Here is a 16,746-nt window from a genome sequence, read left to right as displayed (position 1 = left end):
AGTCTTTTGGCCATGACCCACAATAAATACATTTTACTGTGAGATCTAGCAAACACGTAGATACCTGTGCACATATTTACATATAGATATTTCTCAAAATAACATTTACCTTTCCTAAATACAATGCATTCTGATAGTTTCTAGCCTATTATATTTTCTTAAAAAGCTGTTCACGACTATACCAACCTCATGACCCCAAATTAGTCTTGATTCATGTTTGGAAAATACTTCTCTAGACAAACTGAACAGCTGGCTACTTACAACACATGGCCCCTCCTCTCCCACTTCTATTCCTTTCTTGATATTGTTGCCCCCATCTGACAAGCCTCTGTCCTTTCATCTTTATGTGTGCAAATCCTTCCCATTCTTTAAGAACTACGCGAATTCCATCTCTTCCAGGAAGTCTGCTTTGAGCCTCCAGTTCCAAACCACTTTCTCCTTTTCTCATCTCCCACAGCACTTTTTCTATTCCTCTATTGTGGAACTTTAAAGTTTCTGCTTTGTAGAAAACTCACCTGTGCATCTTTCTAACTATGTAAAGATCTTGAATCTCTTAAGGCTATGGTCTTTTTTGTATTCTACATACCATCCAATACAGTGCCCTGTACTCTGTAAGTACTTCATCCTTTAATTTTAAAGACTATAAATTTATGGTCTATTGTAAGCACTGAACAAATGTTTATAAAGACAGAGAGAGAGAAAGAGAGAGAGAGAGAACCTGGACTTATCAGTTTCCATTCCAGTTGCTAGATTTGTGTTATTTTAATAACCAGCAGGGAGAATTATTATATACAATATACAATCCCTGATTTTTTGAGTCACAGTCACTGGTTTAGACACACAGAACACCAAAAAGGATACACAGAACACCTATTTTTAGGGCCTCAGCAGAGAAAAAGTATAACAGTTTCAACTATCCCAAGCAGACCTGCCATCCATAAGTTCTGAGATCGAACAGTAGTAACTGAGAGAGCTTGATATGATCTCTCTTTTTCCAAGGAGAAAAAGGTGCCTGCCAACCCTTCTGCACCATTAATGCTATTAGCGTCTAGCTGATTTGGGTAAAAGGAGAAAATTTCCCAGGAGAAGATCCCTTCAGGAACCCTGACATAGCCTGAAATGCTGTCATTATGACTAGTTAGAGTGGTTTTACTGCAATCTGTTTAAGCATGACCAAATAAGACTCATTCTTAGGAATTCAAGGATGGTTTGGTATCAGCAAATCAATCGTATTTCATTACATTAACATAATAAAGGAGAAAAAACATTAATATATCACTTGATTCTGAAAGGGCACCTTCCATCAGCCATTTATAATATGATTCTAAGAAATATTAGAATAGGAAAAAAAACTACATAAGCATGATAGGGATTTTACCAATATTAAAACGAAATCATCAAAATAGATGGTAAAATACTGAATTGATTTCCATTAAAATCATGAACTATCACAATTGTTATTTAATATTATTTTGAAGATTGCAGCTAGTGCCATAAGAATATGAAATAAAAGATCTAAATATTAGAAAAAAAAATCTTTAGTCATAAATTATATGACTGTATACCTAAAAATGTAGACTTTTTAGAAAAGAAAATGTCATAATTAATGATAGAATCTGTTAAGGTGGCTGTGAACCAGAGAAAAGGCATATTAATCAATAGCTTTTCTTTATCTGTTATATGTTTATATGTTATGTAAACAAATTAGAAAGGAAAATGAAGATATTAACATTAAAATCAAAGCTGTTAAAAGCTCTATAGGACATATGACCCAGTTTCTTCAATGAATAAATTAGAAAGAGAAAAGGTAGAGGGGAGAAATGCAGATTAAAAGAGACTTAAGAGGTATCAACGAATTATGATGTAAGATCTTTTGGATCCTAACTGTAAAAATTTATCGAGGGAAATGTTGAGAATAGGAGAAATTATTAAGAAATTACTTTTGGAGTTCCACTTCTGCACTTCTGTTTAGGATGTGGAAATCTATAAGAGAATGTCACTCCCATCCCAGTAATAAGAAAAGGCCAGGAAACTACAGCATAACTTTAAAAAAAACCATCTGAGGTCACAGGAAATAAAGTGAATTCCAAAGAGTCTCAAGGCAAGACAGGACACAAACCATCTCACCTTTAGCAGAGCACAGGAGAAAGAGGATGCTTCCATACAGGTGAATAATAAGAAGTCACATAAGAGTTTTAAACATTCTTAAAGACCAAGTATAGCCTATTATGATAGTTTTAAATTGCTTGGAGTCCCAGATATGAAGGGCACATTCCAAGTTATTTCCCATAGGCTCCACTGGGTACTCACAAGAAAGACTGGAAAAAGAGAGAGAGAGACTTGGTGGTGCTGACATGCAGGAAATGATCAACTCCTGCCAAGAGATAAGCCTGAAACCCTTCTAGTTCCCCAAACATTTCTTTCATAGGAAACAAAAGCCTTAAGCTCCTGGATGATTGAGCTTCAAACCTTCTCATCCCTAGGATCCAGGCAGAGGTCCACTGCTTCTGAAATAGGGGTTGAAGTAAAAACTCTCTGTCCCTGGACAAAGAGTAGGAAACCTTGGGCCCAGAATCCTACACCAATACTAAACAGACCTGCTGCCACTAGAAAAGGGTCAAGTACCTAATAATAGAGGTCTATTTTGTCTCACAGACATGCAGTAACTGCTGAAACCTGTGAATGCAACAGAAACGCTGAAAAATCTCCTCCATCTCCCCATTATCACTTTCAGTACATAGTAAAAATATCCCACTACCAGAAGAATTTGAAGCCTGTGATACATTGATATACTAAAGATTATAACAGAAACAATAAAATCCAAACCCAGCTCAACTCCTGACTATATTTAATGTAACTGTGCACACTAATGCCCTGAGAGAAGAAGAGGTATGCCCATTTCTGTGTATAAATATTATTTACCTGAGTCTCTACTGTTCTTATATACATACAGTCCAGCATTCAGTGAAAAATTATGACATGCAAAAATCAAGAAAGAGTAAACCATTGCTTTATCAAAAGACAAAGCAATCAACAGAACTAGAGTTAGAAAATAACCAGTTATTGGAACTATCAGACAGAAAGTTTACAATAACTATGTTTAATATGTTAAATGATTTAATGGAAAAGATAAACAACAGATATAAACAGATCAGGAATTTCATCAAAGAGATGAAAATTATTTAAAAAGAGTCAAAGAGAAATACTAGAAATAAAAACTACAATATCAGAGATGAAGAAATCCTTCACTGGGCTCAGCAAAAGACTGGACACAGCTCAGGAAAGAATTAATGATATGCCAATAGAGATTATCTTGACTGAAACACAAAAAGAATAAAGAGTAAACAAAACCAAATAGTGCATGTAAGGGCTCTGAGACAACACATGGTCACAAATTATCTAACATTATGTAATTAGAGTCTCAGAGGAGAGGAGAGAATAAGGAAAGAGAGATATTAGAAGAGGTAATGGCAGAGAATTTTCTAAAATTAATGAAAAACAACAGATCCAAGAATCTCAAAGAATCCTAAGCAGGGTTAAAAAAAAAAATACATGTACCTATACATTTTATTAAACTGTTAAAAACAAAAGATAAAAAGAAAATGTTGAAGCCAGCCAGAGGTGGAAAGTAGGCGAAATTTAAATACAGAGCAATGGTGATAAGAATTAGAGCCGACTTCTTGGAAACTGTGCAAGCCAGAAGACAACGGTGTGACATCTTTAAAATAGTGAAAGAAGAAATTATTTTTTTAACATTTTAGGTGTGATAATGGTACTACAGTTTTATATATATATATATATATAATATTTTTTTTTCTTTTTTTCCCTCATACTTATAAGATTCACACTAAGGATTGCTTCACAATAATCAGAGGGGAGGGCTCCTCTTGTGGATGAAGGTAGAGATAAAGTAAGATTGACCAGGAGTTGATGATGGTTGAAACTATGTGATGAACACATGGGAATCTGATATATTTCCTCTCTCTCTCTCTCTCTCTCTCTCTCTCTAAAAGAAGAAGAAATGGGCAGAAGACGTGAAGGTGTCATAGCACATATCCCACTAGGTTTCTCTGATTTTTTTTTTTTTTTTTTTTTTTTTCCTCTAACTCTTTCACCAGCCTTTCATTCACAGTGGACTCACAGGTCCCCAAACTAGGGTCACAGAGTTCTGCAGCCACCCTCTCCAGTAACACCAACCCAATAAAGCCTACCAGTGCCAAAGCTCTCTTCTCCACACAGAGAGCACCGGCCTGAGTCCATCAAATTTGAGAAGAATCTCCATCCAGCTGGGGTCTCATACACAGGGACCTTCATTGATTTGGCCACTCTGAAAAATGAAATTCGAGGCAACAGTTAATTCATATTTCTCCTTTCCTTTTTTTTTTCCTCAGCACATAAGGAAGTCTTTAAGATCTGTTACTGCCATAACTAGATTTTAGAACATCCTGAACAACATGGACAGTTTTCAAGATGTCAAGCCATAAGGTAGAGAATGATAAATAGCCTATTCCAACGGTACTCAATTTTGCTTTCCCCATAATATAGAAGATGTTCAGTTAATGTATAGCGTATTCTCACATTTATGTTTCACTTCTATATATATTCCTTTATCTTGGTGGTAAGATCCCAGTTGGGGAATCTCAGAATTTAAATTAAGGTGGTATTTGGGTGCAAACACTTTGGAATATTGTTTGACAGTATCTACTAAAGATGAATATACACATATCCTATGAACCAGCAATTCAATTCCTAGAAGTTAATACTAACGATGTAGTAGACACTGTGGTACACTGCTCAGCTTCACCTCCAACACGCACACGCGCACACACACACACATTTTAGGACTTTTAGGACTGGAACACTCTACCAGCTTCTAGGAATGTTAATGGCTTCTAGGAATGGTGACAGCTCACGGATGTGGCCCCCACTCTCTGCTAAAGAGAGATGTCTCACTCAAAATCATGCTCCCTTCCTTGGGTCAATCCACATCCAATGCCTGGCAAATGAGAGATGTATAAAGGTCTAGGCTTCTTGCCCCTATTTGGCACAACTCTGTAGGGCCGTTTCAGCTCCAACTTCTCTGTCTGATCCTCCTTCCTCACTCCCCCATAGGTATTGCTCTTGAAGGAAACTTTGATCTTGATGGCAGAAAGGAATAAAGTTCCTGCAAGCGAATCTATCTCAGAGCTGCTTCCTGGGGAGCCCAGCAGGTGACATTACTCAACAGAGTATGTACACAAGATTTTTTAAAAAATGATCATAGAATCACAATTGGTGATAACTGAAACAAAAGTCCATCAAAGTAGAAGGGACAAATGATTTGCAATATATAATGCAATAGCATAAATTTCATTGAACAAACTAGTGCTACGTGCAACAACTTGAATGAATCTCACAAACATAATATCACGTGAAAGAAACCAGTATCAAAGGAATACACACTATACAGTTCCATTTAGATAAAATTTAAAAACAGCTAAAACTAAGCTTTACTGTCAAAACTCAGGCTCAGAGGACCCAGAAGGTCAAGTATTTTGTTCAAGATCTCACAGAGATAAGAGGCAAAGCTAGATTCTGGACCCAAGTCTGCTTAATTTCTGTCCATGTTCCATTCCACTACACGATGCTGTCTCCCCAAATGTTTTAGTGCTTCAAGACATATACAAACCTCAAAGTTGGCTGGGGAATGAGCTGCTGCCACAGACACCGGCCTGAAGAGTTTCATCAGCCCCACATGGAGGCAACCCAAAGAGAAAAACATCAAATGCCTGCCACCAGCAAGGTTTAGTCCTTTGATGACTATAGGTGCAGAAGGTGACCATGGAGAGGAACCAGTGAGGGTATCTCGGTGAAGAAGAGGAAGAAAAATGCACATAGGACAAAGGACACGATGTAATAGTGATTTCTTTAGGTTTGTTTTGTGGCCACCTAGAGGAAAAAATATCTAGAACTCTTGCCAGAGGAACATAACACTTCTCTTTCCATTGAACCCAAATGTAATTAATGTGCTCACAATCTTGAAAAAACTGTGTGCCAAGTCTCTTTCAAGTTTGCTTTGAGGGACTTCCCTGGTGGCACAGTGGTTAAGAATCCACCTGCCAGTGCAGGGGACATGGGTTCCATCCCTGGTCCGGGAAGATCCCACATGCCGTGGAGCAACTAAGCCCATATGCCACAACTACTGAGCCTGCGCTCTAGAGCCCGCGAGCCACAACTACTGAGCTCGCGTGCTGCAGCTACTGAAGCCCGCACACCTAGAGCCCACAGAGCCCACAACAAGAGAAGCCACCGCAATGAGAAGCCCATGCACCGCAACAAGGAGTAGCCCCCGCTCGCTACAACTAGAGAAAGCCCCCACGCAACAATGAAGACCCAACGCAGCCAATAAATAAATAAATAAATAAATAAAGGTTCAACTTAAAAAAAAAATGTCTTAAAAAAAAAGTTTGCTTTGAAAACAAGCACCTTTTGGATGCTTGGGTGTTACATCAAATGTTCTCTTTTCCTCAGTAGTCTAAGAAAGATATACAATCATGTTTACATCCTGGTAGGAATAATGAAATAAATCCTCTCCAAATTGGAGAGCAAAGGTAAGCTTTCACAGCCATTAATTTAAGGTCAGAAGCTCAAGGAAGGAGAAATCATTCACACTGAAGCCTTCTAGGGCAGCGCATAATAAAGCCGGGGTCAAAATTAATTTAGCTAAAATGAACGCATAAGATTACGAAATAGAATATGCAACATGGGGCAGAGGTGAGGGTAAGAGAGAGGCTAGAGGGTGTGGGGATATATATTCTCTGGCCAAAACATTCTTGTTGGTTCAAAGCCAAGTTGGCAGAACTGAAAGGAGGGGAGAGGATTTCCCCAGCTCACCCTTCTCAGCTGACCACTGTCAGGAGGTCATCAGGCTGAAGGCTGAGGCTGGATTTTAAAGGACCGGATACTTTTATGACTATGAGCCACATCTGCAGCTGTACAAGCTAAGATAACAATATGGGTAATTAAATTCCCGGATCCTGAGCATGAGTTGATGTGTCCTACAGTCAGAAAGGAATGCCCCTCCCTTCTCCTTCTACTGAACTTGGGACCCATCCCAAGCATAACATTCAGCAGATACCAGGCTCTAGACTGGTTTTTGGCAGGAGGCCCCAGTGGAGTCTCTGGTACAAAAGCTAAAAATGAAGCAGCTCATGCTGAGGGTCTGCACCCCTCTCCTCGACTACCACCACCATGTGTCAGAGACAAACAAAACTCACTTTCTAGGAAAGACCAGCATATGAAGGAAAAGAAAGAAAATGAATCTGGGCCACAGTTTTCCTGCAGATGGGAGTGAGCCTTGGTAGCCGAAACAAAACAAAACAAAACAAACCATGGTGGGCTTCCCTGGTGGTGCAGTGGTTGAGAGTCCGCCTGCCGACGCGGGGGACGCGGGTTCGTGTCCCGGTCCAGGAAGATCCCACATGCCGCAGAGCGGCTAGGCCCCATGAGCCAGGGACAGAGCCTGCGCGTCCGGAGCCTGTGCTCCGCAACGGGAGAGGCCACAACAGTGAGAGGCCCGCGTACCGCAAAAAAAACAAAAAACAAAACAAAACAAAAAAAACATGGTGGATATAAGCTTCTTAGTGTGGATTTTAAAACCTCTAAAAATGTGGCTTCAGGTTGGAAATAGCCTCAACCTATTTTGCCAATACTTTCTCCCATGATACTCCCCATATGCTGCTAAAAACTGAACCATCTCTTATTTTCTAAATATGCTCTTGCATTGTTGTTGTTGCTTTTTACAAGTCCTTCTTTATGCTTTTCATATTACCTGGATTAATCCTCCTTTCCAATCTCTCTCAAAATACTTCACTTTGCTTCAAAACCTATCTTAAATGCCCTGCCATCATGAATCCTGTGGCAAAGGCTGCTAGTGGTCAACAAAAGTATCTTTTCCTGGACACACAGCTGGACTACACTTCCCAACCTCCCACGAGGTTCACTGTGGCCACATGCTGAGTTCTAGCCAACGGAACCCCAGTGGAGACAATGCACACGCTTTTCAAATCTGGTTATTAAAATTTCCCATCCTCCATGCTCTTTCTCCTTCTGCCAGTCTAATGTGGACAAGCCCAGCAATCCTAGAAGCCACATGTTGAAGATGGTGGACCTACAAGTTGGAAGGATCTGGATCTCTGAATCACCATTTGGAGCAGAATTAGTCACCAATCAGGAACACTTGTTTTTAACTTCTAATGACTGAGAAATAACCTCTTGCCATGTTTGAGCCATTGTACACTTTGGGATTAGTTCTGTAGCACCAGCTCCATTATCGTAACAAATACAATTCTTTTTTCATTGCCGTTATCAATCCAAAGTAACCCTTCCTGCCCTAGGCTTCCTCTCTTGGTAGGGGGTTTTTATGTTCACATTGTCACTGTATATGTTGTTACCTTCTTAACACTCTCCCTCCACACACAGATACCACCACTACAACCACCAGCGTGTTAGTTCTTTGAGGGCAGGGGCTGCATCTTATATGCCTTTATAGCTCTTCAATGTCTAGGATAACATAATACCTTGTCAGACTTGCCCTCAATAAATTCTGCATGACTTCAGTTGACTAATATCTATTGTTTAAGGAGTATTGTCGAACAGCAAGGGGAAAAGTATCTCTATTTTATGGTCTTTTCTCATTGTAGGTTCCTTATATTATATTAAGAAATAAGTAATTTCTGCATGTTTTATTTAAATTAGTCATTTTGAGCAAAGAGAATTTCTCCAGGTATTAATTGGTGGGGCTATCAGGATAAGACAAAGGCAATTTCTTGAAAATAAAGATGTTACAGAATTAGGGCAGTGAATATATGAGAGTCAAAAGTCTGAGAAACAGAAGGACAAATTATTTCTATTTTACCAGTCTGGTGGTCGCCTTACCCTCATGTGCTCAAACAAGATAACAGATACAAAAGCATCCTGAAAGATCCCTAAAAGCTCACTACATGTAGAGGTGCCAGCACACCCACCTTTGCACCTCCCGCATCCAGCGCCGTGCATGCCCACAGTAGGTATTAAAATGTGTATTAACTTAATTACACAGTACCACATCAGTGTATGTGACAATATTCTACTGGAATACCAACAGTTACTAATGACTCTCTTTTACCTTGCGAGAGAACAGCCAAATAAAAAATGACTAATTATATCAAGTACATGAGGCAGCATCAGCTACTCTTGGAATTCTACTTTAAGAAAGTTCCAATAGATTTTAAAAGGACAAGATCCAGGTCACTCTTCCTTTAATTTATCTTCAAACATCCACTTTCTTAAGAGCTGAGCACACCTCTTGGTTCTATTTTCTACATACTGAACTCTCAGTCCCTTCTTAAAAAGCCTCCATCTACATAGATTAGGAGATATCTGTATCACATATATCCAACAAAAGACTTATACGTGGTTTATATGTAAAAACTCCTACAAATCAGTAAAAAAGGCAGATAACCTTTAAAACATGGGCAAAAATCTTGATTAGGCACTTTACAAAAGAGGATATTCACAACCCACAAAATGAAAAGACAACCTATGGAATGGGAAAATATATTTGCAAACCCTATATCCAATAAGGGATTAATATCCAAAATATATAAGGAATGCTTACAACTCAATAGCAAGAAAACAAACAATCTAATTTTTAAAAAATGGTTAAAGGGTCTAAATAGGAAAATAAATTTTTCTGAAGAAGACACACAAATGACCAAGAGGTACATGAAAAGATGCTCAACATCACCAATCATCAGAGAAGTGCAAATCAAAACCACAATGAGATATCACCTCACACCTATTATTGGGTTTTTAGCCAACCTGACAGAATGGCTATTATCAAAAAGACAAGAGATAGAGAGCCAGTGTGGATGTGGAGAAAAGGGAACACTTGTGCAGTGTTGGTGGGAATGTACACTGGTACAGTCACTATGGAAAATAACATGGAGGTCCTCTCCTCAAAAAATTAAAAAAGAACTATCATATGATCCAGTAATCACACTTCTAGATATTTATCCAAAGGAAATGAAAACAGGATCTCAAAAGGATATCTGTACTCCTATGTTCATTGCATCATTATACACAATAGCCAAGATACAGAAACAACCTACATGTCCAATGACAGATAAATGGATAAAGAAGATGTGGTACATAAATACAATGAATATTACTCAGCCCTAAAGAAAGAAGGAAATTCTGCTATTTGCAACAACATGAATGAAACTGGAGGGCATTCTGCTAAGTGAAATAAGCCAGAGAGAGAAAACCAAATACTGTAAGGTATCACTTAAATGTGGAGTCTAAAAAAAAAATAAAGCTGAATTCATAGAAATGAAGAGTAGATTGGTGGTTGCCAGGGACTGGGGTGGGGAGGTGGAATGGGGAGATGGTGGTCAAAGGGTACAAATCTCCATTTATAAAATAAACAAGTTCTAAAGTGTCTGTATGTGTATAACTGAGTCACTTTGCTGTACAGCAGAGATTGGCACAGCATTGTAAATCAACTATTCTTCAATAAAAAATTAAAAGATAAATAAGTTCTGAAGATCTAATGTACAGCACGGTGACTATAGTTATTAACATGTACTGTGTACTTGAAATTTGCTGAAAGCAGAATTCCCACTAAAAAAACTATGTGAGGTGATGAATGAGTTAATTAACTTGATTGTGATAATCATTTCACAATGTCTATCAGTATCAAATCATCACGTCGTATATTTTAAATATATTATAGCTTTATCTGCCAATTATATCTCAATAAAGCTGGAAAAAAATAACCAAAAAAGCTAGTCATTGGTGACAGAAGTCAGGATAGAGGTTATCTCTGGGGAGGAGGGGGAGGTAGTGATTGGAATGGGGATCGAGGGAGCTTCAGGAATGCTGTTCTGTTTCTTGATCTACAATGGTAGTTACATGGGTGTGTGGTCTTTGTAAAAAGTCCTTGAGCTACGCATGAGATGTGCCTTGTTAAATATACATTATGCTTCATTTAACATTTATTTATTTATTTTTAAATAGACCTTTACTGGAGTATAATTGCTTCACAATACTGTGTTAGTTTCTGTTGCACAACAAAGTGAATCAGCCACATGCATACCCATGTCCACATATCTCCTACCTCTTGAGCCTCCCTCGCATCCACCCTATCACACCCCTGTAGGTCATCGCAAAGCACCGAGCCGATCTCCCCGTGCTATGCGGCTGCTTCCCACCAGCTATCTATTTTACACTCGGTAGTGTATATATGTTCATGTTACTACTCTCACTTCGCCCCAGCTTCGCCCTCCCACGCCATGTCCTCAAGTCCATTCTCTATATCTACCGCTTTATGCCTGCCCTGCAACAAGGTTCATCAGTACCATTTTTTTTTTTTAGATTCCATATATATGCGTTAGCATACAGTATTTGTTTTTCTCTTTCTGACTTACTTCACTCTGTATGACAGTCTCTAGGTCCATCCACCTCACTACAAATAACTCAATTTCATTTCTTTTTATGGCTGAGTAATATTCCATTATATATATGTGCCACAACTTCTTTATCCATTCACCTGTCAATGGACATTTAGGTTGGTTCTATGTCCTGGCTATTGTCTATAGTTCTGCAATGAACATTGTGGTACATGTCTCTTTTTGAATTATGGTTTTCTCTGGGTATATGCCCAGTAGCGGGATTGCTGGGTCATATGGTAGTTCTATTTGTAGTTTTTTAAGGAACCTCCATACTGTTTTCCATAGTGGCTGTATAAATTTACATTCCCACCAACAGTGCAGGAGGGTTCCCTTTTCACCACACCCTTTCCAGCATTTATTGTTTCTAGATTTTTTTGATAATGGCCATTCTGACCAGCATGAGGTGATATCTCATTGTAGTTTTGATTTGCATTTCTCTAATAATTAGTGATGCTGAGCATCTTTTCATGTGCCTCTTGGCCATCTATGTCTTCCTTGGTGAAATGTCTATTTAGGTCTTCGGCCCATTTTTTATCTGGATTGTTTCTTTTTTTGATATCGAGTTCCATAAGCTGTTTTATTTAAAAGAAAAAACCCCTGTAGTATTTACGACTGAGTACATGTTTAAATTAGCCTTATTTACATCATCCCAGGAAATAAACTACTGAAGATGGAGTTTAATAGCATTCTGGACATGCTGGTTAAGGTCTGGTAGACATGGAACAAAACTGCCTGCAAGTTTGTCCCCTAGTGTTTTCACATGGATGAGTTCACTCCCAGATCCCTTCTTTGATATCTGGCACTGCTGGCTGGAGCTGCTCTGAGGTAAAAGGCTTATGTGAGTTTGCACTTTAAATGCATTTCTAAGGCAGCCTACTCAGCTCACCAATAAGAATTAAGCAGAGTTCAACTAGGCCTTGTTTTCTAATACCAATCTCAAAGTTCACTCCTTCCTCATCCTTTGAGTGGAGCAACTCACACTTTCAGGTAAAATAAATATAAAACATGAGGCTGTCACAATAAGATGACCACAAAAGTTTTTCAACCATATACATAAATATTAATATATGTCAACTTTAGCAGCGAGCTGCTTGTTCCTGGGGCCTGTAGTATCTCAGCCTGGTCTAAACCTCAAAGCTCACATACTAAATAACACCTCCCTTGCCTGTCTTATCGGGGAAGTCATAAGGATCAAATGAGATGGTATAAAAAGAAAAGAAAGTGCTCTAACAACTGTGAAATGTCCTACGGTATTACAACACTATTACTGTTCTGGGTATTGGAACTTTCACTTAATCCAAAGGGAAATGGACATATCATTTAAAGAATATTTATTTTTTTTAAAAAAGCAAAATATAACTATGTTTCATGCTCCCTAAAAAATTCTAGATTTGGGGCAATTGTAAAACAAACAAAGGGGGACCCCAAACCCAGGGGCTTTTGCTGCTTTATCTAAAAGCTTCTGTACTTTCATTTTAGGTAAGTGTTACAGAGGAAAACAGGATCCTTCCCAATTAGATTTTAAGTTTTGTTAGGAAACATAAGGCAGGCATATTTCTGAGGATGTTCACTTAAAAGAAAAAATTTGGCTTTGGACTTGCACCAAAGATCCAAGAGAAAAATACGTAAAATTGAAAGAATTACAGGTTCACTCTCTTAAGCTCGCAAATACTCGGGAACCCTATGTCTGGGAATCAACAAGTGTCTATGTTTACCATCTTGATGCTTGAGAACTCTGATGTAAATTGTTCCTGGTTCTAATTATTTTCAAAAAAGAAAAACTGTTGAGGGGCTAGGGCTGGCAAATATTAAGCCCCAAGTGTTCCAGTTAAGCTGAGAGATAAAGAAAAGACTGACTGTCAGCTGTCCTTCAGATTCCCATGAGATTGCTCCCTGAAGAGCAAAAAGTGAAGCATCTTCTTGTCTTTTTGTTTTGCTTTGAATTTTAAAGTATGTTGACACCTTACTGAAGCTTTTTTAAAAGCCTATATAATACCCTTGGAAGATTTAGAATCAATTCCTTTACAACTGTAGACAAAAAGTAGTAAATACTAACTGATGTGACAGCTCTAACCCAGGAGATAAAACATCTCACTAAACAAAGCTTCTCTTTCTTAAAACCTTCTGTGTTTCCTCTTCTGGATTCAATCAGCATCTTTTCCTGGATGGTATTAAAAAATCTTATTGCTCTTATGTCATAAAACAGGAGAAATGGGACATCTGGGCATGGAACATTAAATAAATATACAGCGGCTGTAAAATGATACTCGTTTTTTTTTTTTTTTTTTTTTGGCGGTACGCGGGCCTCTCACTGTTGTGGCCTCTCCCGTTGCGGAGCACAGGCTCCGGACGCGCAGGCTCAGTGGTCATGGCTCACGGGCGCAGCCGCTCCGCGGCATGTGGGATCTTCCCGGACCAGGGCACGAACCCATGTCCCCTGCATCGGCAGGCAGACTCTCAACCACTGCGCCACCAGGAAAGCCCGATACTCGTTTTAAAGGAAGAACAAAACCCAGAGAAAAGAAGTATTTGTGTAATGCTACATCACCATTCTATGGGTAATACCATGAGCAGAGGTAAACATTAAAATATCATGTCATTATCACTTTTCTCAAAGATCTGTGGCTTAATGTATGACCCAGTTTGCCGTTTCCTGGGAAGTCATGTCAAGTCATCAGGCAGCCATCCCTAAATGGGCTCTGAGAAAACGAGTATTTATCAAGGGACACAGAAGCACCCACCCCAACTGAAAGATATCACATATTCAAGGCTGCACTTACCTTCCAGGATGGCCATCCTTACTCAGGATTGGGTTTAATTTTGCTGATAAGTATAAAGAAAGCTCATGCCACATTAATTTATCTTTTTAAAAAGTTTTGATTTAATAAGACATAGTTATGTGGAAAGAAACTATTGGAGAAGTTGATGTCCTTTTGTGGGAAATGATGTTTACAGCACAAGGTAAAGCTGAGTGGACAGGAAAGGTAGGCAGACGTGCACTGCCGTGGAATCAAGTCCAAACACCTTTGCGTGGACGAGAGGATGGACTCTGAATTCTGACTGCCTGAGTCCCCACCCAGCTCCACCCCTTCTTGGCTGAGTGACCTTGGCCAAGCTACTTAAACTCAATAAGCCCAGCTCTTTCACCTGTGAAATGTAATAACACTGAATCTCCTTATTCAGGGAGGACTAAATGGGGTGACCCTTGGGAAGCCCCAAACATTCAGAGAAGTGCACGGACAGCAGCAACAGCTGTTAGCATTGTTACCTCTCCAGCTGCTGCTTCCTGCATTTCCCTCTATCCTCCTGCCAGAGCACACTGCTATTTTGGTAGAGCCTCCTTAAAGCACTATGCAGCTTCAGTTCCTGGCACACATAGTTCACATAGATGGGGATACTCTTCATATCAGTTAGAGTCCCAACAGGAATAGATGACACACTCAAATTGAGTAATTTGAGGAGAGTTTAACACAGGTGCTGGGCTTTCCCGGTGGCGCAGTGGTTAAGAGTCCACATGCCAATGCAGGGGACACAGGTTCGATCCCTGGTTCAGGAAGATCCCACATGCCGCAGAGCAACTAAGCCCATGCGCCACAACTACTGAGCCTGCGCTCTAGAGCCCGTGATCCACAACTACTGAGCCCACACGCTGCAACTACTGAAGCCCATGCACCTGGAGCCCGTGCTCCGCAACAAGAGAAGCCACTGCAATGAGAAGCCCGCACACTGCAACCAAGAGTAGCCCCCGCTTGCCGCAACTAGAGAAAGCCCGTGTGCAGCAACGAAGACCCAACACAGCCAAAAATAAATAAATTTACAAAACCAAAACACAGGTGCTATTTACGCAGGTGTGGGCAGTGGAGAAGGGGAGCACGATGGACAGTACAGTACCCCAGGGCAAGTAACATCAGGGCGAGCATTACACCACCCCCAGTCTCATTCCTGGAACCAGAGACGGAGCTGCGTGAAGAGGGCTGCCTGGCAGGAGCCATGACCTTCAGAGGAGACATGTTGCCAGCCCATAGAAAACCGTCAAGGAGAGAAATCAATTCCTGACCCCATTCTCCTCCAGCTGCCTGACATCTGTAGTGCCCCCAATTGTCCAAACCCAACTGAAATCAGGAGGGAAGATGAGCCAGTTGATACAGTCCATAGAGGTCAGCCTGTGGGACAGAGTGTAGGGAGAGAGTGGAGAGGCATCCCAGGGCACATGGAAGATACCCAGCACTCTTTTCATCCAGCCCCCTACACTCAGGCTATTTCGACTATCCAGGTCAATGTGTCCAGTCCCTTCTTTGTGCTGCCACAGGAAACCCTACCAATTACACACTCAGCACAGGTTATTGCATTAGATGTTGGGACAGCTGACTGCCTCTAATCTGTGAGCCCCTGGAGGGTAAGGGCTCTGACTGGCACAGAGCAAGTACTTAATGACATTTGTTAATTCCATGCAAACATTGTGGGCTCCATCGGAACACAGACTACTCCTACATGGGTACAAACGTCATTTAGATTCCAGAACTAAGTCCTTCAAATACCAGAGGGAGCAAGTACATGAGACCATTGAAAGCTCAGGATAAAATTAAGTTACGGTGGATGAACTTCCACGTGGAATTAATTACAAAGAGTTGGCTGAAAAGATTGATAGGCAATCCAGGCAGTCCAGGGGCAGGGCCAGTGAGGGTGACTGACAGCAGGGCTCTCTGCTATCTAAATCTGGTCCTGGGGTTCTGTCCCTAGGGAGGCAGTAGGGGAAGAGGAAGGAGATGGGGAAAGCAGCTGTTTGCATTCAGGGTGACCCATGCAGTGGGACAGACTCTCTCTCAGAGGGCCTAGTGGTCTCTGGAGGACGGGGACCAAAATAGGTTGGTGAGAACACACAGTTCCTGAAATTAATTGAAGAAGTAGAGTGTCCGTGGGGAATTACAATGCTTCTCAACTGTTCTTTCCCCCTTTTCAGAGACTGAGGCACGGAAATGTTTCTCTGTGTGGATCCATTCCGTGTTTTTGGCTGATTGCTGGGCCTAATTGGGGACCCACAGAGGAGGGACAGGGTCAGCAGAGGACACGGTGGCTTCTGGGCATTGAGAACCACTGTAGGGGCATAGTCTCCTGTGAGAGGAACAATTCTCTTCAGGTCAAGACACCACTTCCTGCGGTGAAGGGATGATACAGATGAGTGGAGAGGTAGAAGCACTGCCTTTTCCATCGGCCCAGGCTGCAGCCCAAGCAGTGCCCTGGTGCTAAAGGTACTACATCATCTTTGAGACCCAAT

General features: G+C 40.4%; 1 protein-coding gene across 3 annotated transcripts in view; it reads right to left on the bottom strand.

The window, feature by feature from the left end:
• PGM5 (phosphoglucomutase 5) overlaps positions 1-16,746 on the bottom strand; it is a 192,064-nt gene that overhangs the window by 70,827 nt on the left and 104,491 nt on the right. For all 3 annotated transcript variants that reach the window (XM_073806184.1, XM_073806185.1, XM_033858146.2), the window contains one exon: positions 4,212-4,327. In XM_073806184.1, the coding sequence (XP_073662285.1) occupies positions 4,212-4,327 (116 nt within the window). The remainder of the gene's footprint in view (positions 1-4,211; positions 4,328-16,746) is intronic.

This window comes from Tursiops truncatus, chromosome 6, assembly GCF_011762595.2.
Source record: "Tursiops truncatus isolate mTurTru1 chromosome 6, mTurTru1.mat.Y, whole genome shotgun sequence".
Taxonomy (NCBI): Eukaryota; Metazoa; Chordata; class Mammalia; order Artiodactyla; family Delphinidae; genus Tursiops; species Tursiops truncatus.
Note: the sequence above shows the minus strand (reverse complement) of the source record. Positions and strands in the feature narration are given on the sequence as shown.